The following is a 26,471-nucleotide window of genomic DNA, read 5'->3' on the forward strand; positions in this document are numbered from 1 at the left end:
AGCTCCTGGTTCTGCAGGTCGCTGTGTGGCCCCAGCTGTAACCTGGGCCAACAGCCCTGGGGAGACATGGGGGGCAGCATGGGCTGTGACAATAATTCCACAGCTGACTGTGAGGTGCCCAGAGACCACGGTGAGGGGCGCGATGTGCGTCCCATAGCTAGACAGACCTGCCTAGATCCCATGGCCTGGGGTCAGTCTGACCCCTCGCTGCCCTGGGCTGGCTGGGAGCAGAATCCACCCGGACACACGTGATTTTCAATAGCCCCCCACCCGCCGCCCCCCAGCTGCAGTATCTGCCCTTGAATCGCAAGCCAGGGGGTGCAGGGAGGGGCGCTGGATCTGCGCCATGGGGGGATTTATTATTTCATGCAACAGTAATTCACACCCCGCCTCTGCCCCAGGGTTACACCGTGACCCCGGCCTGGGAATTCCCCGTCCCGCCCCACCCAGTCAGCTGGGGAGATGCCCCCCGTCCAGGGGGGTCTCTGCGAAGTGGGGAAGGGGGGCGCAGAGCCCCCGGCTGTAATTGTGCCGAGGCAGGGGGCGTCACTTGCTATGGGGCGGGGGGGGGAGCTCCCCCCCCATTATTCATAGGTCAGCCGGCTCCATTATATTCCCCCCCTCCGGCTCAGCCGGGTAAGAGCTCATCATGTAACGCGCTCTGCCCCCCCCCCCCCCCGGGGCGGGCTCTGAGCTAATCCGGTTTCACTTTCACTTTTGGGAAGTCGCCTCCTTTCCCAGAAGCGGATCGGTGCAGCCGGGGGCTTCCCAGGGCGGGCGGCGAACCCGGGGCCGGTCCCGCCTCTCTCCGCCTCCGCCCGTTCGCGGCCCCTCGCTCCTCGCCCGGGCCGGGGAGTTGCGGGCGGCGGGTTTACACGGGGCGGCTGCGGAGCGGGGCCAGGAATTGCCCCTGACGCCTGGGATCCGCTCGCCCCGGAGGAGCCGCAGCCAGACCGGGGAAAGGGGGGAAGACCCCAAGAGGCGTGGGACTGGATCGGCAGGACCGTTTCTGCGGTCACTCCGGCGTGGGCTCTGGGGCGCAGTGACCCGAGCGGCCGCCAGGGGGCGCCCCGGCGGCGACCGGCCGCCGCTGGGACTAGGAGATTTAGACACTCGGCTGCTGCCAGCGGGCAGGGCCCGGCCCGGGGATGAAGCGGGCCATGGCGTGGGTCTCCCTGCCCCTGGCCCTGCTGCTGGACTTCCTCACCCTGCGCCTGGCCCTGCTGCTGCACCCCCAGCTGCAGCCCTGGGACCCCCTGGCGCTGGCCTGGGGGCTGGGGCTGGCGCGATGGGCGCTGCTGAGCCTGAGCGCCCAGGCTGCCCGGGGCCGGGGGCCGGGGCTGCCCGGGGGGCTGCAGGAGGCTCTGCTGCCCCTGGCCGCCCTGCTCAGCCTGCTGCTGCCCAGCTACGTGACCCTGCAGGCGCTGGCCCAGCCCCGGGCCCCCCCCTCCGAGCTGCTGCACGGCTGGGGGCGAGGGGACGTCTTCGGCCTGACCTACGGCGCGGCGGGGCTGGTGGCCGCGCTCTGGCACCAGCTGTTCCCCGCCGGCAAGGGGGAGCCGGGGCCCTCGGCCTCGCTGGGCCGCCTGCTGGCCTGCATGAGGCCGGACCTGCTGCGCTTCGTGGCCATCGCGGGCTTCCTGGTGCTGTCCTCGCTCGGTGAGTCGCGGGCAGCGGCTGCGAGGGGGGAAGGCCCCGGCTCCTGTTCCCTGCCTCCCTGAGCCAGCCAGTGCCCTGCCCGGGGGCCCGATGGGACAGAAACCCCGCGGTCGATTTAATCGCCTCTCTCATGTCTCTGGGCAGAGACTGTCTCTTTCTGTCTGGGCGGCTCCCGGCGCGACGGGGCCCTGATCTCGGCCGGGGTCTGGGCAGCTCCCGGCGCGACGGGGCCCTGATCTCGGCCGGGGTCTGGGCGGCTCCCGGCGCGACGGGGCCCTGATCTCAGCTGGGGTCTGGGCGGCGCCCGGCGCAACGGGGCCCTGATCTCCGCCGGGGTCTGGGCAGCTCCTGGCGCGACGGGGCCCTGATCTCGGTGGGGTCTGTGCAGCTCCCGGCGCGACGAGGCCCTGATCTCGGCCGGGGTCTGGGCGGCTCCCGGCGCGATGGGGCCCTGATCTCCGCCGGGGTCTGGGCAGCTCCCGGCGCGACGGGGCCCTGATCTCGGTGGGGTCTGTGCAGCTCCCGGCGCGACGAGGCCCTGATCTCGGCCGGGGTCTGGGCGGCGCCCGGCGCGACGGGGCCCTGATCTCGGCCGGGGTCTGGGCGGCTCCCTGCGCGACGGGGCCCTGATCTCGGCTGGGGTCTGGGCGGCGCCCGGCGCGACGGGGCCCTGATCTCGGCTGGGGTCTGGGCGGCGCCTGGCGCGATGGGGTCCTGATCCTGACTGAGTGCTCTGTGCATTACCGGGCCCTCAGACAGGGGGTGTGTGTGTGGCGGGGGGGGTCACAGGGGCCCCATGTGATTAGCGTCCCTGCACGTTCACAGAATGAAAGCTGCACAAATATAGGAAATGACCCTGAATGGGTGAGAGGTGTCCTCTCCGGACTCTAACCATCAGCCCCCACTCCCCTCCCAGAGCTGGGGAGAGAACCCAGGAGTCCTGGCTCCCAGCCCCCCCTGCTCTAACCCACCAGACCCCTCTCCCCTCCTGGAGAACCCAGGAGTCCTGACCCCATGTGCTGTTGGGCTGCAGGGGAGATGGCGATCCCCTACTACACGGGGCGCATGACCGACTGGATCGTGAGCGAGGACGACCCCTCGGCCTTCGTCCGGGCCATCTGGGCCATGTCCCTCATCACCGTCGGCAGGTAGGGCTGCGGGAGTTGGGGTCACGGGGGTGGGGTCAATGGGTATGGAGCATGGGGAGAAGAGGGGGGTCATGGGGGTGGAGGGGAGCTGGGGTCATGGGGTGGGGGATCTGTATAACAAGATCCCTGCAGGAATTCAGGGGTAGGTCTGGGGGGATCGTGGCTGGGTTTGGGGGGGGTTGGGGCAGGCGGGGGGTTGGGGGGCAGGTCTGGAGGGATTGTGGCTGGGTTTGGGGGGGTTTGGGAGGCGGGGAGTTGGGGGCAGGTCTGGGGGGATGGTGGCTGGGTTTGGGGGAGCGGGGAGTTGGAGGGCAGGCAGGAGCCCCAGCACTGAGCACTCCCCCCTCACCCCCACAGCGCAGTGACAGAGTTCGTGTCCGACTGTCTCTATAACGGCACCATGAACCGGATCCACATGCGCATCCAGAGCCGGGTCTTCAGCTCCGTCCTGCGCCAGGAGATCGGCTTCTTCCACGCCAACCGCACCGGTACGGGACCCCCCCAGACCCCCCCCGCCCCCAGACCCCCCCACCGCCCCATCCCAAGTGCTCCCCCCCATCCTGAGCTCCCTGCTCCGTCCTGCGCCAGGAGATCGGCTTCTTCCACGGCAATCGCACCGGTACGGGAGCCCCCCAGACCCCCCTGCCCCCAGACCCCCCCCACTGCCCCATCCCGAGTGCTCCCCCCCATCCTGAGCTCCCTGCTCCGTCCTGCGCCAGGAGATCGGCTTCTTCCACGGCAATCGCACCGGTACGGGAGCCCCCCAGACCCCCCCGCCCCCAGACCCCCCCCCACCGCCCCATCCCAAGTGCTCCCCCCCATCCTGAGCTCCCTGCTCCGTCCTGCGCCAGGAGATCAGCTTCTTCCACGCCAACCGCACCGGTACGGGACCCCCCCAGACCCCCCTGCCCCCAGACCCCCCCCACTGCCCCATCCCGAGTGCTCCCCCCCATCCTGAGCTCCCTGCTCCGTCCTGCGCCAGGAGATCAGCTTCTTCCACGCCAACCGCACCGGTACGGGAGCCCCCCAGACCCCCCTGCCCCCAGACCCCCCCCACTGCCCCATCCCGAATGCTCCCCCCCATCCTGAGCTCCCTGCTCCGTCCTGCGCCAGGAGATCGGCTTCTTCCACGGCAACCGCACCGGTACGGGAGCCCCCCAGATCCCCCCGCCCCCCAGACCCCCCCCACCGCCCCATCCCGAGTGCTCCCCCCCATCCTGAGCTCCCTGCTCCGTCCTGCGCCAGGAGATCGGTTTCTTCCACGCCAACCGCACTGGTATGGGACCCCACCCCGACCCCACAGACCCCCCTGTCCCTGCCCCACACTGACCCCACACTGACAACCCATAGCCAGACCCTGCCCCATTGTCACAAGCTCCCTACTTCCTCGCTAGGGCTCCCCACCCCCCAACTGGCCCCTAAATACATGCGCAGGGCTGGCTGGCTGGATACGCCGTGAATGGGGGAGGGAGGGACTGGGAACAAGGGTGATGTCTGGCTGGACGGCCCAGGCTGGACGGGTCACTGTGGAATCGCTCCAGGATCCGCCCCCACTGACCCTCCCCCGCTGCCCCCCGCCCAGGGGACATCACGTCGCGGGTGACGGCCGACACGGACGCCATGAGCGAGGCGCTGAGCGAGAAGCTGAACCTGCTGATGTGGTACGGGATGCGGGGAGTCTTCCTCTTCGGCCTCATGGTGCGGGTGTCGCTGCGCCTGGCATTCTTCACCGCCGTGGGGCTGCCCCTCATCCTGCTGGTGCCCAAGCTCTCCGGGAAATTCCACCAGGTACCGCGCTCTCGCCCCGCATCCTGCCTCTAGGCCCCTGCCCCCGCCTCCCACCCCACAATCTGCCCCCCCCCCGCTCAGCCCCCTGCCCCCCCCCCTGCGCTGCCCCTCATCCTGCTGGTGCCCAAGCTCTCCGGGAGAGTCCACCAGGTACCGCCCCTCCCCACTCCCTACTATCCCCCCCCTTCCCCCACCCCTACCCTCTGCCCCCTCTGCACTGCCCCCACTACCCCTCCTTCCCACCCCCCACGGCAGCCTGTGGGTGCCCAGGAGCCACACGAAATGGGTTAGAACTGGCTAACGGATCGGTCTCCGCATGGAACTGTAAATGGGGAACCGTCATTCGGGGGGTTCTAGTGGGGCCCCCCGGGGATCGGTGCTGGGCCCTGGGCTATTTAACACCTTTAGCCATGATCTGGAAGAAAACCCGCCGTCCTCGCTGAGAGAGTCTGCTGGTGACACGCAGGCTGGGGAGGGGTGAAGAAGGAAGTGAGGGGCCAGGGACACGGGGCAGGGGAGCCGGGTGCAGGCAAGCGGTCTGTGCTCGGTCCGGCTCCGTGGGAACGTACAGCTGGGAGCGAGGAATGCAGGCCGGACTCACGGGCTGGGGCTCTATCCCGGGGGCAGCGACTCGGAGACGGATCTGGGGCTGGAGGCGGGGGGGTGCCCAGAGCCCCCTCCCCGCCCTGACGCCCCCGCTCCCCCCCAGAGCCTGGCGCAGCGGGTGCAGGAGTCCCTGGCCAAGGCCAACGAGGTGGCGGTGGAGACCTTCCAGGCCATGGCCACGGTGCGCAGCTTCGCCAACGAGGAGGGGGCCGCCCGGCGCTACGGGCAGCGGCTGCAGGAGACCTACCGGCTCAACAAGCAGGAGGCAGCCGCCTACGCCGCCTCCATGTGGACCAACAGCGTGAGGGGGCGCCGCGGCAACGGGGGGAGGGGGCGCCGCGGCAACGGGGGGAGGGGGCGCCGCGGCAACGGGGGGAGTAGGGCTGCCAAGGCAAAGGGGGTGCAGAGGCAGGGTGTAGCCAGGGGGAAGGCGCTGGGAGACTGTATCAAGGGGGCAGGGGAGCGTGGTAACCCTGGGGGCACGGGGCAGGGGACACTATCCCTGGGGCAAGGGGTGGCGGGGGGGCCAGGGCCTGGTGTCCCATGGCCGGGGCAGGGGGGGCATATGCTCAGGATCAGACAGGAGGGGTATCTCTGGAGGAGGGGCCCAGGGGAGGGCAAAGGGGCCCCCCGGGGGAGTCATGCTGGGCCCCTTCTCCCCGTCAGGGTGGGGTCCCCCAGCCTTGACCAAAGCTCCGAGCCCCCATCACTCCCCCAGAGCTCCCTGGGGTGGAGGGCAGACCCCCCCTTTAACGCTCTGTCCCCCCCCCAGCTGTCGGGGCTGGCGCTGAAGGTGGGGATCCTGTACTACGGGGGGCGGCTGGTCACCGCCGGAGCCGTCAGCACTGGGGACCTGGTCACCTTTGTGCTCTACGAGATGCAGTTCACCACAGCCGTGGAGGTGAGTGGGGGGGGCCTCCCCCATTCCCAGGGGCTGCTGGTCACCTGCCTGGGGATGGGGGCTATGGGGGGGGCACACCCAGCCCTGACCTTCTGTGCCCCCCAGATGCTGCTCCTTGTCTGCCCCAGTAATGGGGGGGGCTGTGGGGTGAGCTCACCCAGCCTGTACCCCCCTTGCCCCCCCAGGTGCTGCTCTCCGTCTACCCCAGCGTGCAGAAGGCCGTGGGCTCCTCGGAGAAGATCTTTGAGTACATGGAGCGGACGCCCCAGATCAGCCCCCCCGGGACGCTGGCCCCCCCGGCCCTGCGCGGGCACCTCCAGGTGCAGGATGTCTGGTTCTCCTACCCTGGCCGGGACGACGCCCCCGTACTCAAGGTACCCCGTGGGGGGACCTGGCGCAGAGTCTGGTTCCGGGGTGGGAATTCGGGGGCAATCCAGAGCTGAACCAAGGATTCGGGGGGCAGTAGCTGGAGGGGTTATGGGGGGCTGCAGGGGAGGAGGATCAGGGGGTCGGACTGGGGGTTGTGGGGGCAGAGCCACAGGGGGAGGGGAGGATGGGGGGTATTTGGGAGGGGTGCCGGAGGGCCCAGGGCGGGGGGAGGGTCCCCTGTGTCTAACCCCCTCCCCCGCAGGGGGTGTCTCTGGAGCTGCGCCCCGGGGAGGTGACGGCGCTGGTGGGCCCGTCGGGCGCGGGGAAGACGGCGCTGGTGGCCCTGCTGGAGCGTTTCTACGAGCCCCAGCGCGGGCGACTGCTGCTGGACGGGCGGGACCTGCGGGAGTACGAGCATCGCTACCTGCACCGCAAGGTACCCCCCTGCCGCCCCCCCCTGCCCCCCCATCACTATCTGCACCGCAAGGTACCCCCCTGCCGCCCCCCCCTGCCCCCCATCACTATCTGCACCGCAAGGTACCCCCCTGCCGCCCCCCCTGCCCCCCATCACTATCTGCACCGCAAGGTACCCCCCTGCCGCCCCCCCCTGCCCCCCATCACTATCTGCACAGCAAGGTACCCCCCTGCCGCCCCCCCCGCCCCCCATCACTATCTGCACAGCAAGGTACCCCCCTGCCGCCCCCCCCTGCCCCCCCATCACTACCTGCACCGCAAGGTACCCCCCTGCCGCCCCCCCCTGCCCCCCATCGCTATCTGCACAGCAAGGTACCCCCCTGCCGCCCCCCCACTACCCCCCATCGCTACCTGCACCCCAAGATACCCCCCTGCCGCCCCCCCACTGCCCCCCCATCGCTACCTGCACCGCAAGGTACCCCCCTGCCGCCCCCCCACTGCCCCCCCATCGCTACCTGCACCGCAAGGTACCCCCCTGCCGCCCCCCCACTGCCCCCCCATCGCTACCTGCACCGCAAGGTACCCCCCTGCCGCCCCCCCACTGCCCCCCCATCGCTACCTGCACCGCAAGGTACCCCCCTGCCGCCCCCCCCTGCCCTCCCATCGCTACCTGCACCGCAAGGTACCCCCCTGCCGCCCCCCCACTGCTCCCCCCATCGCTACCTGCACCCCAAGATACCCCCCTGCCGCCCCCCCACTGCCCCCCCATCGCTACCTGCACCGCAAGGTACCCCCCTGCCGCCCCCCCACTGCCCCCCCATCGCTACCTGCACCGCAAGGTACCCCCCTGCCGCCCCCCCACTGCTCCCCCCATCGCTACCTGCACCGCAAGGTACCCCCCTGCCGCCCCCCCACTGCTCCCCCCATCGCTACCTGCACCGCAAGGTACCCCCCTGCCGCCCCCCCACTGCCCCCCCATCGCTACCTGCACCGCAAGGTACCCCCCTGCCGCCCCCCCACTGCCCCCCCATCGCTACCTGCACCGCAAGGTACCCCCCTGCCGCCCCCCCACTGCCCCCCCATCGCTACCTGCACCGCAAGGTACCCCCCTGCTGCCCCCCCACTGCTCCCCCCATCGCTACCTGCACCCCAAGGTACCCCCCTGCCGCCCCCCCACTGCTCCCCCATCGCTACCTGCTCCCCAAGGTACCCCCCCTTGCTGCGGCCCCCAGCAGCCCCCCAGGCATCCTCTTCCCCTCACCACTACAGGTAACCCCTGTACCCTCCCACCCCACCCCGCTCAGATGTCTCCATGCCCCCTGGCATGTCAATGTCTGGGGCATCAGCCCGCCACCCTCCCTCCCCCTACGTGGGGCAGGGATCCCAGACTTGCGGAGGGGAAGTCTCCAGCAGCAGGACCCTCTCGGGGGGCCTGCTCCAGCCAGCCCCACCTGAGGTCCCCCGGGGTCCCTCAGCCTCTGTCAGCCCCCCGTTAGGTGCGGTGAGTCTGGGCGTTCTCAGCCCCTCGATCTCCATCTCCCCTCGCCCCCAGGTGGCACTGGTGAGCCAGAAGCCGGTGCTCTTCGCCCGCTCGCTGCACGAGAACATCGCCTACGGGCTGGGGGGGCGCAGCCGGCAGGAGGTGATGGGGGCTGCCCGGCGCGCCAACGCCCACGGCTTCATCGCCCGGCTGAGCCACGGCTACGACACAGGTACTGAGCCCCCCCCCCCGGGAACCCCCAACCCCCCGGGGACTCCTATACCCCTCTCCCAGCACCCCCGGAGACTCCCAACCCCCCTGGGACCTCTGTACCCCTCTCCCAGCACCCCAACCCCCATGGCTTCATTGCCCGGCTGAGCCACGGCTACGACACAGGTACTGAGCCCCCCCCCGGGAACCCCCAACCCCCCGGGGACTCCTATACCCCTGCACCCCAGTACCCCCGGAGACTCCCAACCCCCCTAGGACCCCTATACCCCTCTCCCAGCACCCCCGGAGACTCCCAACCCCCCTAGGACCCCTATACCCCTCTCCCAGCACCCCAACCCCCATGGCTTCATCGCCCGGCTGAGCCACGGCTACGACACAGGTACTGAGCCCCCCCCCAGGAACCCCCAACCCCCCTGGGACTCCTATACCCCTGCACCCCAGTACCCCCGGAGACTCCCAACCCCCCTGGGACCTCTATACCCCTCTCCCAGCACCCCAACCCCCATGGCTTCATCGCCCGGCTGAGCCACGGCTACGACACAGGTACTGAGCCCCCCCCCCCCGGGAACCCCCAACCCCCCGGGGACTCCTATACCCCTCTCCCAGCACCCCCGGAGACTCCCAACCCCCCTGGGACCTCTGTACCCCTCTCCCAGCACCCCAACCCCCATGGCTTCATCCCCCGGCTGAGCCACGGCTACGACACAGGTACTGAGCCCCCCCCCGGGAACCCCCCTGGGACTCCTATACCCCTCTCCCAGCACCCCCGGAGACTCCCAACCCCCCTGGGACCTCTATACCCCTACCCCCAGCACCCCAACCCCCATGGCTTCATCGCCCGGCTGAGCCACGGCTACGGCACAGGTACTGAGCCCCCCCCGGGAACCCCCAACCCCCCTGGGACTCCTATACCCCTCTCCCAGCACCCCCGGAGACTCCCAACCCCCCTAGGACCCCTATATCCCTCTCCCAGCACCCCCGGAGACTCCCAACCCCCCTAGGACCCCTATACCCCTCTCCCAGCACCCCCGGAGACTCCCAACCCCCCTAGGACCCCTATACCCCTCTCCCAGCACCCCAACCCCCATGGCTTCATCGCCCGGCTGAGCCACGGCTACGACACAGGTACTGAGCCCTACCCTGCCCCTGGGACCCCAATATCCTCCAAGTACCCGCAACTGCCAGGAACCCCTATACCTCTCCCCCGGGGCCCCCACCCTCCACAGGACCCAAACTCCCCCACCTCCCACGGGTTCATCGCCAGCCTGAGCTGCAGCTGAGACACGGGGACAGCACCCCAATACCCTCTGGGACCCTCAAATCCTCCCCATGGCTACTATCTGGGTACTGACCTCTGGGGGGCCCCCCATTACCTCCCACATACACACAGAGACCGACACTAGATCTCATCCCTCCCTGCTCAGGCCCCCGACACCCCCACCTGCCTGGGACCCCGATACTCCCGCAGCCCCATGGCTACGACACAGGAACTGAACCCAGCCCCTCCCCGGTACCCCAACTCCCCCCTCCTCTTCCCCCCTGGCCACAGGCACCAGCCCTGATCCCACCCTGTGACTCCCTCCCAATAAACCCCCTGGGAACCCCAGAACCCCTCCCCACAGGCCACGACCCAGCACCCAGCCCTGCCCCAGGGTGTGTGTTGGGGAGGGTGGAGCGGGGGGGTACCCACACACTGCATAGGGCACTGACCTCAGCTCTCCCCCCACAGATGTTGGGGAGATGGGGGGGCAGATCTCCGGGGGGCAGAGGCAGGGGGTAGCCATCGCCCAAGCCCTGCTCCGAGACCCCCGAGTGCTGATCCTGGACGACGCCACCAGCGCCCTGGACACCGAGAGTCAGCTGCGGGTGAGTGATATGGGGGGGCCACAGGTCGGGTGTGAGGGGCACCGGCAGGCCTGGGGGTGGGGGGAAGCCCAGGGCTGGGCTAGCAGGGGCTGCGGGTCGGGAGTGAGGCCCCCGGCAGAGCTTGGGGGAGCCCTGGGCTAGCAGGGGGTTGCGGGTCGGGAGTGAGGGGCCCCAGCAGAGCTTGGGGGAGCCCTGGGCTAGCAGGGGCTGCGGGTCGGGAGTGAGGGGCCCTGGCAGAGCTTGGGGGAGCCCTGGGCTAGCAGGGGCTGCGGGTCGGGAGTGAGGGGCATTGACAGAGTCTCCATTGGCTGGGGCAGGGGTTGGGGGAAGGGGGTTCCCCACGCAGCCCCCCCACGCCCCCGTCAGGCTGTTTATTACCCCGGGCGTCTGTCACTGCAGGTGGAGAAGGAGATTTACGAGGGGCCCCGGGCCGGGCGCTCGGTGCTGCTCATCGCCCATCACCTGGGCGCCGTGGAGCGAGCCGACCGCATCCTGGTGCTGGAGGACGGGGCGATCCGGGAGCAGGGCACCCACCGGGAGCTGCTGGCTCGTCGGGGCAGCTACTGGCGCCTGGTGCAGACACAGCTCAACGGGGAGCAGGGGGGCGGCTCCGAGGGTGGGCTGGGGGCCGGGGGGCCGTGAGGCTGGCACCGTGGGGCACCCTCCGGGGAGGGGGGGTTCTCAGCCCCCTCCTGCACACGTGGCTCCTCCCCAGGGTAGGGGGGAGTTCTCAGAGCCGCCCCATACGTGGCTCCTTTGCCCCGGGGAGCCGGCCCAGGACACAGGACCTGAGGGTGCGCAGGGGGCTCCGACTCTGGACAGACCCCAGCTCCGAGACCTGTCCCGATGCAGAGAGACCGGGGCCCCTCGCCAGCTGGGCCGCACAGGGGGGCGAGCCGGGGCGGCTGGTGTTTGTCTGGCTTGTGTGTAATAAAGTGTCTGTTTTTCCATATTCCTGCGTGATCCTTGGTGTCTGCCCCCCAGCACACCCCAGGGCCCGGACTCACATCCGGGTGCCTGGAACCCCCTGGGGGCAGGATCCCCCTTGGAACGTGCCGCTGTGTTCCTGCCCCCTCCCTCTGTGCCCCTGGGGGGTCCTGCCTGGGGTGGGGGGACCCCAGGGTGCCAAGCAGCAGGTGCAAACTCCGCTGGGTCTGAGCTGGGCAACGCCCCAGGCTGGGAGCAGGGAGGGGCAGGGCTGGGGACGGGGAGCTGCGAACGCCCCGGGGCAGTGCCGGAGGGGGGGAGGTGCTATTAGCCGAGAAATGCCCTTGTGGGGGGACCCGCGTCACCAGTTACCAGGCAGATCGGGCTGCAAAAGGTTAGAGCTGCCCCACCCCATCCCCCGCCCCCTCGCCTGCGCCCAGCGCCGGAGCAGCGCCCCTGGGGGCGGGTGGGGGCAGCGCAGGGAGGGTCACACGACCCCCCCCCCAGCTGCTGCAGGGTGTCGCGCGGACCGGTCCGTGGCTGCTGGGAACCCCCTTCCCCCTCCGCCCCCCGGGGGGGATCCCTGCGCCCTTCAGTGCCACATTCCCCGCTGGCTGCCCAGGGCCCCGCGCCAAGGAGTTCCCCTGAGCAGCCTCTGGACTGCGCCCCCCCCCCCGGCGTCCCCTCCCCCAGGAGCCCCCCATGCGCCCCTGGACTCTGGACCGTGCTGGCCCCGCTGCGCCCTCCAATGCCCAGATGTTCCCCTTCCCTGAGAGCCCCCCCACCCCCTGAACCCGCCAGCCCCCCTGCCCAGCGCTCCCCCCGTGCCCCAGGACACCCCCCTGCGTCCCAGGACACCCTCCTGCGCTCTCATCCCCTCCCCAGGGCTCCCCGTGCGCCCCTCTCCAGCGCGCCCTTGGCCGGGCAGGGCGCGGACGGTCCCTCCCCAGCTGCCGCTTTCGGTTTCTCTTCCCCCGCCGCTCAGAGCCGGGCGGGAGGCGCAGCGAGGCGGATGGCGCTGTTTGAAGTCTGCGGAGCCCCCCGTGGGGGCTGGGACTGGGCGCCCCCCGGAGCCGCCGCTGCGCCCCGGGGACCCGATCACTACAGCTTCGGCCTGCGGGCGCCCGAGCTGGCCCTGCCCACGGGGGAGCAGGTCAGTGTGGGGGGGGGGGGGTGAGAGGGCAGCGCCATACGGGGGGGGGCAGTGCCCGGGGGGGGCCTGGGCGGTCAGTGCAGTAGGGTGTGGAGGTAGGAAGTGGGGGCAATGCCCTGGGCATGGGGGGCAGGATGGGGCCAATGCCCTGGGGGTAGAGCAGAGGAGGAAGTGCCCTAGAGGTGTGGGGGGCGGGGAGGGGGTACTGCTCTGGGCCTGGGGGGCAGGGCTGGAGAGCCTCCCTCACCATCTCCCCCCCCCCCCGCCCCAGCCGGCCCAGTTCCTGCAGACGTACTCCGAAGAGGGCCGGGACTGGGTGCGGATCCAGCTGGCCCACGGCACCACGACCCTGGCCTTCAAATTCCAGCACGGGGTCGTCGTGGCTGTTGACTCCCGGGCATCGGCCGGCAGCTACATTGGTGAGACTAAGCCCCCCAGCTCTCCCCTCCTGGGCCACTTTCCCCAGTCCCCCCTCCCCAGCCCCTTCGAACTGGCTGGCTCCGTCCACCCCTCCCTCATGCGGGGTTGTGTCCAGGAGCCTGGCAGGTGGGAGCAGGTACCCAGAGCTCCAGCTCCCCATCCCACCCTGATCCCTCCACCCAGCACCTCCATCCCACCCCTTGGCCTAGACCTGACCCAGCTTGAGACTCCAAATGTGGCCCAATGCACCTGGAGGATCAGACCAGGTCCCCCCCTCTCCACCATGACACCCCTCCCCCCAGCCATCTGCCCATGTCACACAGGGTCCGTCTCTCCTTCCCCACAGCCTCCCTGGAGGCCAACAAGGTGATCGAGATCAACCCCTACTTGCTGGGCACCATGTCGGGCAGCGCAGCCGACTGCCAGTACTGGGAGCGCCTCCTCGCCAAGCATTGCAGGTACCCATCCGGGGAGGGGGGCAGGAAATGGGTGTCCAGGGCAGGGAACTTAGGAGATGGGTGCTCAGGGAGGGTCTGGTGTGTGTGTGGGGGTGAGTACTCAAGGAGGGGACCCCATGGTGGGGAGGGGTTTGAGGTTGGAAGCTCAGGGGGGCTGGGATCTGAGACTCACCCCATGGTGGGATCTGCCTCCCCCTGACTCCAGGCTGTACCAGCTGCGGAACAAGGAGCGGATCAGCGTCTCGGCCGCCTCCAAGCTGCTGTCGAACATGATGTGCGAGTACCGGGGCATGGGGCTGTCTATGGGCAGCATGATCTGCGGCTGGGACAAGAAGGTAGCGGCTGGGCCCCCTGCCCCAAGCCACAATGGGAGGGGACTCTGGGGGGGGAACCCCATAGGCTGCCTCAGTGTCCCATAGCTAAGCCCTCCCGCATCCCCATCCACCTTCACCTCTACAGGGGATCCCCCTGGCTCAAAGACCCCCTGACACCAGAATCCACAGTCTCCACATTGGGTCCCCCCTTCCCTTTGAGGTTCAGGCCCCACAGACCTTCCCCCCACCTCTGATCTGACCCCGGCAGCTCCAGTCCCTCAACCCACCCCCAACCCCCACTCTGGTCCCAGCCACGTCTCACCAGCTGCCCCATCCCTGCAGGGCCCCGGCCTGTACTACGTGGATGATAATGGCACCCGTCTCTCCGGCCCCATGTTCTCCACGGGCTGTGGGAACACCTACGCCTACGGGGTGATGGACAGCGGGTACCGGCCCGACCTGAGCGTGGAGGAGGCCTATGACCTGGGGCGCCGTGCCATTGCCCAGGCCACCCACCGTGACGCCTACTCCGGGGGTGTCGTCAACAGTAAGGCATCAGGGCTGGGGTGGGGCCCCTGGGGGTGAGCACCAGGACACCTGGGTCCCATTCCTCCTCAGGGATGAGCCTCCTGCACTGCCATCCCAGATGTCTGGGTCCCAAAGAATCATAGAACTGGAAGGGACCTCGAGAGGTCATCTAGTCCAGTCCCCGGCATTCAAGGCAGGACTGTATTATCTAGACCATCCTTGACAGGTGTTTGTTCAACCTGCTCTTAAAAATCCCCAATGATGAAGACTCCACAACCTCCCTCGGTAATTTACTCCAGGGCTTAACCACCCTGACAGTTTTTCCTAATGTCCAACTGAAACCTCCCTTGCTGCAATTTAAGCCCATTGCTTCTTGTCCTATTGTCAGAGGTTAACGAGAACAATTTTTCTCCCTCCTCCTCATAACAACCTTTTATGTACTTGAAACGGTTCTCATGTCCCCTCTCAGCCTTCTCTTCTCCAGACTAAACAAACCCAATTTTTTCAGTCTTCCCTCCTAGGTCGTGTTTTCTAGACCTTTCATCATTTTTGTTGCTCTTCTCTGGACTCTCTCCAATTTGTCCACATCCTTCCTGAAATGTGGTGCCCAGAACTGGACACAATACTCCAGTCGAGACCTAATCAGCACGGAGTAAAGCGGAAGAATTACTTCTCGTGTCTTGCTTACAACACTCCTGCTAATACATCCCAGAAGGATGTTCGCTTTTTTTGCAGCAGCGTTACACTGTTCACTCATATTTAGCTTGTGATCCACTATGACCCCCAGATCCCTTTCCACAGTACTCCTTCCTAGGCCGTCATTTCCCATTGTGTGTGTACAACTGATTGTTCCTTCCTATGGGGAGTACTTTGCATTTGTCCTTATTGAATTTCATCCTATTTACTTCAGACCATTTCTCCAGTTTGTCCAGATCATTTTGAATTTTAATCCTGTCCTCCAAAGCACTTGCAACCTGTTCCACCTTGGTATCATCTGCAAACTTTATAAGGGTACTCTCTATGCCATTATCTAAATCATTGATGAAGATATTGAACAGAACCGGACCCAGAACTGATCCCTGCGGGACCCCACTTGTTATGCCCTTCCAGCATGACTGTGAACCACTGATAACTCTCTGGGAATGGTTTTCCAACCAGTTATGCACCCACCCTATACTAGCTCCATCTAGGGTGTAGTTCCCTAGTTTGTTTATGAGAAGGTCATGCGGGACAGTATCAAAAGCCTTACTAAAGTCAAGATATACCACGTCTACCACTTCCCCCCCATCCACAAGGCTTCTTACCCATCAAAGAAAGCTCTCAGGTTGGTTTGACAGGATTTGTTCTTGACAAATCCATGCTGACTGTTGCTTATCACCTCAAGTGCAGTCCTGCACTTAGGACGGAAGAATCCCATGCATCGCTACAGACTAGGGACCGAATGGGTGACAGTGGACGAGAAGCTGGATAGGAGTCAGCAGTGTGCCCTTGTTGCCAAGAAGGCCAATGGCATTTTGGGCTGTATAAGTAGGGGCATAGTGAGCAGATCGAGGGACATGATCGTTCCCCTCTATTCGACATTGGTGAGGCCTCATCTGGAGTACTGTGTCCAGTTTTGGGCCCCACACTACAAGAAGGATGTGGAAAAATTGGAAAGAGTCCAGCAGAGGGTGACAAAAATGATTAGGGGGCTGAAACACATGAGTTATGAGGAGAGGCTGAGGGAACTGGGATTGTTTAGTCTGCAGAAGAGAAGAATGAGGGGGGATTTGATAGCTGCTTTCAACTACCTGAAAGGGGGTTCCAAAGAGGAAGGCTCTAGGCTGTTCTCAGTGGTGGCAGATGACAGAACAAGGAGTAATGGTCTCAAGTTGCAGTGGGGGAGGTTTAGGTTGGATATTAGGAAACACTATTTCACGAGGAGGGTGGTGAAACACTGGAATGCGTTACCTAGGGAGGTGGTGGAATCTCCTTCCTTAGAAGTTTTTAAGGTCAGGCTTGACAAAGCCCTGGCTGGGGTGATGTAATTGGGGATTGGTCCTGCTTTGAGCAGGGGGCTGGAGTAGATGACCTCCTGAGGTCCCTTCCAACCCTGATCTTCTATGATTCAATGTCTTTTAGGTGTTTGTAAATTGATTGCTTCATTATTTGCTCCATTATCTTTCCGGGTACAAAAGTTAAGCTGACTGCTCTGTAATTCCCTGGGTTGTCCTTATTTCCCTTTTTTTTATAGATGGGCACTATATTTTCCCTTTTTGTCTTCTGGAGTCTCTCCCATCTTCCATGACTTTTCAAAGATAATTGCTAATGGCTTACTTGTCAGGGGTGAGCATCCTGCACTGCCATCTTGGATGCCTGGGTCCCATCTCCTCACTCTGGGGGGGTTGGAAGCACTGCTGGGCTCGCCCTAGGGATGCCCTTCCAGACGCCTGGGTCCCATGTCCTTACTCCGTGGGGGCTGGAAGCGCTGTGGGGCGCCCTGCTGGCTGCCCTTGACCCTCCCATGTCCTTCTCCCCCAGTGTATCACATGAAGGAGGATGGATGGATCAAGGTGGAAAAGACAGACGTCAGCCAATTGATCCACAAGTACCTGGAGGCCAGGAAGTGAGACAGGACAGCGACCAGAAGGCTCCGGATTCAGGGATGCAGGAGACTCAGGGCCAGCAGGGGATGCGGTTAACGGGTTTCTGTGTGTGATGCAATAAAGAGAAACAGTGAAAACTCCAATCTGTGGTGTCGATTTAAAGTGTCTCCCAGCTGCTGGGCCAGGAATGGGGGCTAAGGGGGGAAGGGGGACCTGGGCGGCTGATGAGGGGAGCTGCGTTTTACCATGAAGCAGAGGCAATGGGAGGCAGGCGCAGAAATTCACACGGGTTAGTGCAGCACCAGGAAAACCAGGAACCATTCGCCCAGCTCCGCTGGTGCCCCTCAACCCTGCTTTGCCAGCCCTGGGCTCCCTTCCAGCACCCATCTGCCAGCACCCCTCAGAGGGACCCTCCCCCGCTATTCCAGCCTGGGGGTCCCCCCATCCAGCTCTGCCCAAACTCACCTACCACTGGGGTCTCGCCTCCAGTGCCCCTCAGTCCTGACCCTCAGCCCCCGCCCCCGACTGACCCAGGCTCTGCACCCAAAGGGCAGCGAAAGGAGCCCAGCCCCATGCCCCAGGCCGGATCCCACCGGGAGCCAAGGTTTGAAGCAGAATCTCAGACTCGCACCCAGGGGTGTCTTTAACCCGCGGGGATCTGACCGCGTCGGACCCCAGACTCCCTCGGCGGCTCTGTCCCAGGAACCACCGGGGGGGCTGCACGGGCCAGCCGGAGCTCGTGGGGAGGGGGGCGCAGGTCGGCCCCGGGCCCCCCGGCCGAAGGATGCTGCGAGCCGCCGGTGCAGGGAGCCGGGACCCGGAGCAGCCCAGAGGCGGCGGCCGGTGCAGCCCGGGCTCCCCCTGGCGGCCGCAGCCGGCAGCAGCAGCGGGCGGGGCCCGGGAATCCCCCGAAAGCGAAACCGGGCGGGCTCGCGCGGGGTCCGGGCGCTGCGGACCCGGGAGAAGGAGCCGGAGCCGGAGCCGGGCCGGAGGTACCGGCCGGGGGAGCAGGCAGGGGGTGCCGGGGGCTGATGCATTGCCCGGGGGGCAGGAGCTCGGGGGCACGGTCGGGCCGGCAGCAGCGGCGGGGTTTGGGGGGGTTGATTTCGGGGGGGCGTTTACTGGGTTTTATTCCAAGTTCCCCTGGATTCCCTCCCCAGGCGGCGCGTCCCGCCCAGCGCCCCCAGTTTGTTACTGGTGCAGGCGGGGACGGGCCCCCAGCCTGACTGGTGCGTACTGGGCTGCCGAAGGTTGGAGATTAGGGGGCACGTTGGGGTGGGGGCGGATGGGGGCAGCGGGTGAGGGCTGGGGCTGTGAATACAGGGCTGGGTGTCACGCAGCATTTGTGGGGTGTGGGTTAGGGGCTGCAGTGTGGGGAGCCCTGGGGTGGATCGGGGGGTGGATCGGGGGGTGGATTGGGATGCAGAGAGTAGGGCAGATAGGGATGGGGATTAGTTGGGGGCAAGCTGGAAATTGGGGGGCTGAGGACATGGGCGTCCATCAGTGCATGAACCCCCCGATTAACTGCTCCCCTCTGCTCTCTCTCTGCAGGCCCTGCCACTGCCATGCCACTGCCCCTCACCCTGCGTCTGGGCTGCCCCCTGCTGCTCTGCGACCTGGCCCTGCTGGCCCTGCTGGGCTGGGGCGCCCCCTCACTGGCCCCCCTGGGGCTGCCGGCCACCTGGCTGGAGGCTGCTGTCCGTTTCCTGGGGCTCTGGGGGGCCTGGGGGCTGCTGGCCCCAGATCGGCCCCGCCTGTCTCCCCCCAGGGCCCTGGCTGCCCTGTGCCTGCTGCCCCCCTTGTACCTCACCCTGCGGAGCTGCCTGCCCCTGCCCAACGTGCCAGCCGCCCTGCTGGCCGGCGCCCCCTGGGCCTGGCTGCTGCTGAGCTATGGGGCAGTGGGGCTGGCCCAGCTCACATGGGGGGCTCTGGGGCAGAGGGACAGGGCTGGGGGACCCGGCGCTGAGGACACAGAGCGGGAGTCCAGGGCCACCCTGCGCCGGCTGGTGGGGCTGTCCCGGCCTGACGTGCCCTTCCTGTCCGGGGCCTTCGTCTTCCTCGCTATAGCTGTGATTGGTGAGTGGGCCGGGGGGGGGGGGGGGAGGGGAGATTCATGGGACTAGGGGGAGGGGACTTGGGGTGTGAGCGGGGGCTGTTTTACTAACAGAGCCAGGCAAAACCTTCCAGCCAGAGCCACGCAAGAGTGGCCCAGCAGCTCAGCTGCTGGCCTGTAAACCAGGAGCCCTGGGTGCAATTCCTGGTTTAGCCACAATGTCCCTGGGTGACCCTGGCCCTGTCACCTGCTCCTGCTGAGCCAGGGGTTTACACGCAGTTAGGCACTGGCAAGATTTACAAAAGCACCCTGTCTGCAGTGTTAGGTGCCTAAACCCTTGGGAAATCTGGCCACTCTTGGAAGTGGGACTCCAGCACCTGGTTCATCGGGCGATTGGGGAAATGGTACCAAGCTGGCTGTGGGCCCTGTGGGGTCCATGCAGACGGGAGCGTGCCCCCTTGCGTGGTTCCCTGAGTCCCAGAACCAAGGCAAGTGCTCCAGGGAGCTCTGCACGGGATGGAGGGTTGTACCTGGGGATGGATGGAGGGAGGCGAGCAGAGTTTGCAAAGGGCCTAGCGTGTTAAGTCCCGGTTTCCGAGGGGGCGGGATGTTGCATGGGAGAGTCTCTTGCGGGAGGATTCCTCTCCCTGGGGATCCAAGGAGACTCCCTTGCCCAGGACAGCCCCTCTCTCACCCCCGTGTCTCTGAGACAGGCGAGACGTTCATCCCCTACTACACGGGACGTGTCATCGACATCCTGGGCCGCGCCTACGACCCCGACGCCTTCACCACCGCCATCGGCCTCATGTGCCTGGCCTCCTTCGGCAGGTGAGACCCCCTGGCCCCTCAGCCCCAGGGTGAGCCCCCCAGTGTCCCTCATGGGACCCCCAGCCCCAGGGAGACCCCCAGGAAACCCCCCTCACCTTCCCACTGCCACCCAGGACCCAGACCTTGGAAGATACCCATCACCCTTTGCTGTCCCACAGCCCTGGGGAGACCTCCTCTCAACTCCCTGCTGCTCCCCAGCCCCATGGAGACCCTCTGACCCCCACCCACTGTCCCCTATGACACCCCAGCCCTGGGGAGAACCCCGCTACTCCCAAACTCCAGTCCTAACACAGGTCTCCCCCACCTCACACGCTGCTCCCCCCCATGGGATCCCAGCCCTGCCCTGGGGTTCCCCAGGCCAATGGGGTGGGGGCTGTGCTGGGCAAGGTGGGAGGATGGTGTATCTGGAATAGGCTCCGTATGAGGTTGCTGGTGGGATCAGTCTCCCCCATGTCTGCCTGTCCCCTCCCCCAGCTCCCTGGCCGCCGGCTGCCGCGGGGGACTCTTCATGTTCACGTTCTCCCGACTCAACATCCGCACCCGGTGCCAGCTCTTCTCCTCCCTGGTGCACCAGGACCTGGCCTTCTTCCAGCAGGTCAAAACAGGTGGGTCCTCCCTCAGTGACGCCCTCCTGCCTCCCCTCCCCCAAGTAACCCCAGCATCTACCCTATTAGCACCCCTCCCTAATTCCCACCTCCAGCGTCTGCTCACACCAACCCCCAGCCTCTGCTGCACCCCACTACAGCCCAGCTCCCCACATCCCCTGTATCAGCATCGTCTTCCCCTCAGCACCTTCCCCCAGCCCTGCCCCGGCACCCTCCCAGCACCCCTATGGCATCCGCTCTGCCCCAGCATTGCCCTCCCATTCTCCCCCAAACACTCTTCCCCGCAGCATTCCCCCGCCCAGTCTCCCTGTATCAATGGGGCAGCCTCCTCTCCCCCAGGCTCTGGATATTAACAAGGCCCTTGTTGCTGGCTGCAGCATTAAATGGCCCAGTGCGGCCCCACAGCCCCCTGTTCCCCCCCACCACCCTAGCCCCCAGCTCCAGGCCTCCCGGGGCAGATCCCTGTCTCACTCTGCCCCTCTCCCCGCCCCAGGGGACCTGACCTCGCGCCTCTCCATGGATGCGGCCATGATGAGCCGCTCGGTGCCGGCCAACGCCAACATCTTCCTGCGCAGCCTGGTGAAGGCGCTGGGGCTGTACGGCTTCATGCTGGGGCTGTCCTGGCGCCTGACGCTGCTCACGCTGGTCGAGACCCCCCTCACCATGGCCGCCCAGAAACTCTACGACACCCGCCACCAGGTACAGGGCAGGGGAGACCCCCCTTACCCTCCTGATCCTGGGGAGATGCCCCTGAGATCCTGTGACCCAGAGCCCTCCAGGGCAGTCCCTTTATGGAGCTCCCCTCTCTGATCCCAGAGGGGGTCACCCTCCAGTGGAGCGTTTCTGGAGGGTCCCAATGGGCTTTTCTTGGCCCGGTGCTGTTCAATATTGTTACTGATGATCTGGGTGGAAAGTTAAACCCATTGCTGGTCAAGTCTGCAGGAGACACTGAGCCTGGTGGGGGGTGGATACTGATGGGGACTGGTCAATTACACACAGCGAGCTGGATCGCTTGGCTCACAGACCTCCCAGCCCTGGGACTCCCGGCCCTTTCCCCAGGGAGGGGATCCCCCCAACTCACAGACTCCCCAACCCTGGGGCTCCCAGCTCTGCCTTTGGGGCGGGGATCCCCCCTCTCACAGCCCCTCTGATCTCCAGCCATCAGTGCTCTCTGTGAGGTGCGCTTTGACATTCGAAGATGTCAGTGAGCTTCGTGGGGCAGGGACTGCCCCTTTGTTCAGTGTCTGTGCAGCACTTGACCCAGCGGGGTCCTGATCCGTGATGGGGGCTCCTAGAGGGAACCGCAATACAAATAAATAATAGTAATTGTAACACAGCAAGGCTACTTCTTCAGTACAGAGACTGTGTCGGCATAGCTGGGCCAGCAGAGCTTCCTGGCGTAGACGCACCCGCACCGATGGAAGGGGCGTTTCCGTGCAAGGAACATCGGCAGCCCTTTCCCGTTAAAACAGCTCCTCTACACTGGGGCTTTTGCTGGCCTAGTTCTTCCCTTGGGGGGAGGGGGGTGTAACTCTGCCGTGTAGACAGGCCCAAGGCAGACACCTAGGCCCCGGAGGTGTGGGTCACCCGTACAGGCTGGGGAGCACTATCTGGAAAGCAGTGACCCTGGGGAGGGTTTAGGGGTGACCGTGGACAAGCAGCTGGCCATGAGCTCCCCGTGTGACGCTGTAGCTAAGAGGGTGAACGCGACCCTGGGCTGTATAAAGCTGCCTTGCCATGAGAGGCTGGCGGAGCTCGGTCTGCGCCGTTTATCCGAGAGACGGGTCGGGGGGGCTGGACCATGGTCTGTAAGTCCCCCCTGGGGGGAGGTTTCTGCAAGCAGGGGGCTGTTTCATCTCACAGGCAAAGCAGAACGGAGCCAATGGCGGGAGCTGAAGCAAGACGAATTCAGGCTGGAAATGAGGGGCAGACGTCTACTAGGGAGGGGATTAGCCACTGGACCAGCTGACCCAGGGGCGGGGTGGATTCCCCAGCACTGGGAGGATCGAGATTTGAGTATCTCCAAAGAGTCCCCCACCAGGCAGGTTACGGGGCTAGAATCCGGGGGCCCGGGTGCGACTCGCTGGCCGGGGCGATGCAGGAGCCCAGACGCGGTGGGCGGTTGTGACCCCTCTCTCCCCAGGCCGTGCTGAGGGCGATCCAGGACTCCCTGGCGCGCTCCGGCGAGGTCGTGCGCGAGTCCGTCTCCTCCATCGAGACCGTGCGCAGCTTCGCCACCGAGGAGGAGGAGTCGGGGCGCTACGAGGCGGCGCTGGCCGAGACCCACCGGCTGAAGAACCGCCGCGACCTGGAGAGGGCGCTCTACCTGCTCTTCCGCCGGGTGAGCCGGGGAGAGGGACCCAGGCGTCCGGGGGAGGCAGTTGGGGAACTGATGGGGGAGTCAGTGAGAATCCAAGTGTCCGGGTGAAGTGGTTCATGAACCAACGAGGGAGCCAGCAAGAGGGGGTCCAGACATCTGGGGATGGCAGCTCACCATTTGAGTGGTGAGCTGGGGGCAGGGGACCCAGCCATCCAAGGAAGGGGGTTTGCTCTCTGAAGGGGGAGCCTGTGAGAGGGGACCCAGGCATCCGGGCATGGCAGTTCCTGATGCAGTGGCTTAGCTGGAGAAGAACAAGGGACCCAGATGTCCGGGGAGGGCTGATAGTGAGACAGTGGGTGAGCTGGGGCCAGGGGGACCCAGGCATCTGGGACTGAGGTGTGTTAATTTTAGGTTTGGGGTGCCCAATGCCTCCCTCCCTGCTCCCCACATGACTTGTCTCCCCTCCCCCCCAGCTGCTGCAGCTGGCCATGCAGGTGCTGATGCTGTACTGCGGGCACCAGCAGATCCGCGCCGGGCTCCTGACCAAGGGCAGCCTGGTCTCCTTCATCCTCTACCAGGGGGACGTGGGCAGCTACGTGCAGGTGAGGGGCCCTGCTCCAGGGACGGGGCCATAACGGGGCCACCTCAACCAGTCTGTCATTCTCTGTCTGTGCATCCATCCATCTCTCCATCCCCACATCCACCCTCCATCAACCTCCCCCCGACAACATCCATCTGTCCCTACACCAACCCTTTCATCCAGCCGTCTCATCGCCCCTCCATCCCTCCGTCCACATCCCTGCTTGCACCATCCATCTGCCCCCACACTCACCCCTCCACCCATCCATGTCTCCATCCATCCCTATTCTGTCTGTTCAGCTTTCTTTGACTCTTTGCTCTTGCCCCAGACCCTGGTGTACATGTACGGGGACCTGCTGAGCAATGTGGGGGCGGCGGAGAAGGTGTTCGAGTACCTGGACCGGGAGCCGGCCGTGCGCACCGACGGGACGCGGGCGCCGGAGTCGCTGCAGGGACACGTCTCCTTCCACAATGTCTCCTTCTCCTACCCCTCCCGCCCGGACCGCCAGGTCCTAAAGGTACCTACAGCGAGGCGGCTACACCCGACCCCCAGCTCATGGCCCCAGGGCTCCTGGGCCTTCCTCCAGGGAGGGGATCCCCCTGGCTCCCAGACACCTACAGCCCCATGGCTCCTGGCCTGTCCCCCGGGGAGGGGATCCCCCAGCTCAGAGCCACCCCCCTGCCCCAGAGCTCCTGGCCCTTGCTCCCAGGAGGGATCCCCCCTTGCTCACAGACCCCCCAGTCTCCAGCCCTCCATGCTCCCCGTGCGACTGGCACTCTGCAACTCTCCCCGCTGTTCCAGGCCGTGTCCTTGGAGCTGCGCCCCGGGGAGGTGACGGCGCTGGTGGGGCTGAACGGCAGCGGGAAGAGCACATGCGTGGGGCTGCTGCAGCGGTTCTACGAGCCCCAGGCCGGGGAGATCCTGCTGGACGGGGCGCCCCTCCGGGAGTACGAGCACCGGTACCTGCACCGCCAGGTGAGGGCAGCAGGGGCAGGGTCTGGGCTGCTGCTCACTGGGTGTGACGAGTTGGGCAGGTCTCAGCCCATAACGCCATCCCCTCTCGCCGGCAGGTGGCCCTGGTGGGGCAGGAGCCCGTCCTCTTCTCCGGCTCCATCCGGGAGAACATCGCCTACGGGCTGGGGGCCTGCGGGGAGGAGCAGGTCACCAGGGCGGCCAGAGTGGCCCACGCCTCCGGGTTCATCGCGGAGCTCGACAGTGGCTTTGAGACAGGTGAGTCACCACCATCCATGCTGCAAGGGCTTCTGGGAAATGTATCCCCCCCGTAACCAACTAGCCCCCACTCCCCTCCCAGAGCCAGGGAGAGAACCCAGGGATAGAACCCAGGAGTCCTGGCTCCCAGCCCCCCCTGCTCTAACCCACCAGCCCCCACTCCCCTCCCAGAGCCGGGGAGAGAACCCCGGAGTCCTGACCCCTCCCTCTCTCTCTCTGACCCCCTGCAGATGTGGGGGAGAAGGGTGGGCAGCTCTCAGCAGGGCAGAAGCAGCGGATCGCCATCGCCCGGGCACTGATCCGCCAGCCGGCCGTGCTGATCCTGGACGAAGCCACCAGCGCGCTGGACGTGGAGAGCGAATGCGCGGTGAGTGGTGGGGGCGGTGGGATCCGAACTCCGAGCCTGGCCGGGTGCAGATGGATCCTAACGGGGCTCTGCTCCTCCCCCTAGATCCGGCAGTCGGTGCTGAGCCGGGGGCCCCGGACGGTGCTGGTGATCGCCCACCGCATGCAGACGGTGGAGAACGCCGACAGGATCGTGGTGCTGGAGGGCGGGGCCGTGGCCGAGGAGGGGACGCACGCCGAGCTGATGGGGCGCGAGGGGCCCTACTACAGACTGGTGCAGAGAGACCTGGCTGAGTAGCCCACTGCCCCGGGGAATAGCCCAACGCCAGCCTCACGGCCCTGCCCCCTCCTCCCGCCGGCCCAGTGTTACACGGAAAATATTGACAGCGTCTGATCAGTGTATTATGTTGGGTCTCTGGCTTTATCGTCTGTTTTAGGGTTTCGGTTCTGTGCCGAGGGGTGTCCCGGCCGGGGGGGCAGGCGTGTTCGACTGGCTGAGCGCGAGACGAGTGTTTTGTAAAATACATTAAAGGGGTGAAACGTCCGAGCGGAGTCTGGGATGGCCTTTGGCTGGAAACGCCGTCGCTGGTCTCGTGGCCCAGCCCAGGGCTGCAGTTCGCTCTCGATTGAACCAGTCCGTGGCTGTAACGCTCCACGGAGTCAGTCGTGTGTCACGAAGAGCGTGGCCTCCCGGTCAGCCTGGCGCTCGCCGACCCCACGGCGCGCTGTGAGTTGCCGGGTCAGGGCGTGGCTGGGGCTCGGCCCCGGGCAGTGCCAGCTCGCGGCTGCAGAGAGCCAGCAGGAGGCGCTCCAGGCTCTGAGCGGGGCCGGGGGGGGCCGGGGGTCTGTCTCACAGTAACAGCAGCTGCTGCCTCTCAGCGCCAGGGGCCGGTGTCACTCCTGGTTCATTCCCCGCTGGCAGAGCAGAGCTGATCCTGGGGAGGGGGCCGCAGGCCGGCAGGCAGTCCCTGGGTCACACGGACGCTGCTGGCATGTCAGACAGGCCTTCGCGCCTGGGGGGAACAGGGGGGTGTGAGACAGGCTGTTAACCATGGCCGGGCTGTGGGATCATTGACGGTCTCCAAGCTAAATAAAAGGCTAATGGAATCTCTCAGGTCCCTGGGAGGTGGGTCACTGTCGCTGTCTCCAGAGGGGGAAACTGAGGCACAAGTATCAGGGGCGTGATTTGTCCTTCAGGATTAGACAGCAAGTCAGTGGAGTCTCCTTCCCCCACTGTAACCCTCTAGCCCCACACACTCCTCCCAGAGCCAGGGGTAGAACCCAGGAGTCCTGGCTCCCAGCCCCCCCCAGCTCGAACCAATAACAGTTCTTTCCTGAGTCTCTGTGGACTAAGGCCGCAAAACCCAGCACTGGCTCCCCCTGTGCTGGGTAAGGCGCTGAAGGAGGGGGGAGCGGGAGGGGAAGATTTGGGCTGAGGGGTGCCCTGTTTGTAGAACTGTCTCTCCTCCCAGGCCTGCTCTGGAGGATCGGCTTGTTGCTCTGTACAGCAGTGCAGGGGCGGCTGGTGTTTTCTTGCGGGTCCTACACCAGCTCTGCGTCATCTTCCACCCACAAAGCCGCGGCTCCGGGATTCTCAGTCGGGGGTGAATGGAACCGAATCTGTCCCACTGAGCGGGGTGGGGAAGGGGGTTGGGGCAGCCCC

General features: G+C 66.1%; 2 protein-coding genes across 2 annotated transcripts; both read left to right on the forward strand.

The window, feature by feature from the left end:
* The first annotated feature begins 713 nt into the window (after positions 1 to 713).
* LOC144929278 (uncharacterized) lies at positions 714 to 25,352 on the forward strand. Its single transcript, XM_078848399.1, has 23 exons — positions 714 to 1,659; positions 2,693 to 2,807; positions 3,165 to 3,295; positions 4,390 to 4,595; positions 5,305 to 5,502; positions 5,974 to 6,102; positions 6,288 to 6,476; positions 6,734 to 6,907; positions 8,438 to 8,597; positions 10,326 to 10,462; positions 10,862 to 11,100; positions 17,550 to 17,839; positions 18,399 to 18,923; positions 19,614 to 19,728; positions 20,203 to 20,333; positions 20,827 to 21,032; positions 22,477 to 22,674; positions 23,127 to 23,255; positions 23,562 to 23,750; positions 24,035 to 24,208; positions 24,304 to 24,463; positions 24,694 to 24,830; positions 24,915 to 25,352. Exons 1-23 carry the CDS (start codon positions 1,149 to 1,151, stop codon positions 25,104 to 25,106), a joined length of 4,635 nt encoding a protein of 1,544 aa, XP_078704525.1. The 5' UTR covers positions 714 to 1,148; the 3' UTR covers positions 25,107 to 25,352.
* On the forward strand, positions 12,275 to 16,990 carry PSMB8 (proteasome 20S subunit beta 8). The gene is made up of 6 exons (XM_078848721.1): positions 12,275 to 12,542; positions 12,814 to 12,961; positions 13,309 to 13,420; positions 13,626 to 13,755; positions 14,077 to 14,281; positions 16,783 to 16,990. The coding sequence occupies exons 1-6, from the start codon at positions 12,402 to 12,404 to the stop codon at positions 16,869 to 16,871; spliced, it is 825 nt and encodes a 274-aa protein (XP_078704847.1). The 5' UTR covers positions 12,275 to 12,401; the 3' UTR covers positions 16,872 to 16,990.
* Positions 25,353 to 26,471: the final 1,119 nt, after the last annotated feature.

The sequence above is a fragment of the Lepidochelys kempii genome, chromosome 14, assembly GCF_965140285.1.
Source record: "Lepidochelys kempii isolate rLepKem1 chromosome 14, rLepKem1.hap1, whole genome shotgun sequence".
Taxonomy (NCBI): domain Eukaryota; kingdom Metazoa; phylum Chordata; order Testudines; family Cheloniidae; genus Lepidochelys; species Lepidochelys kempii.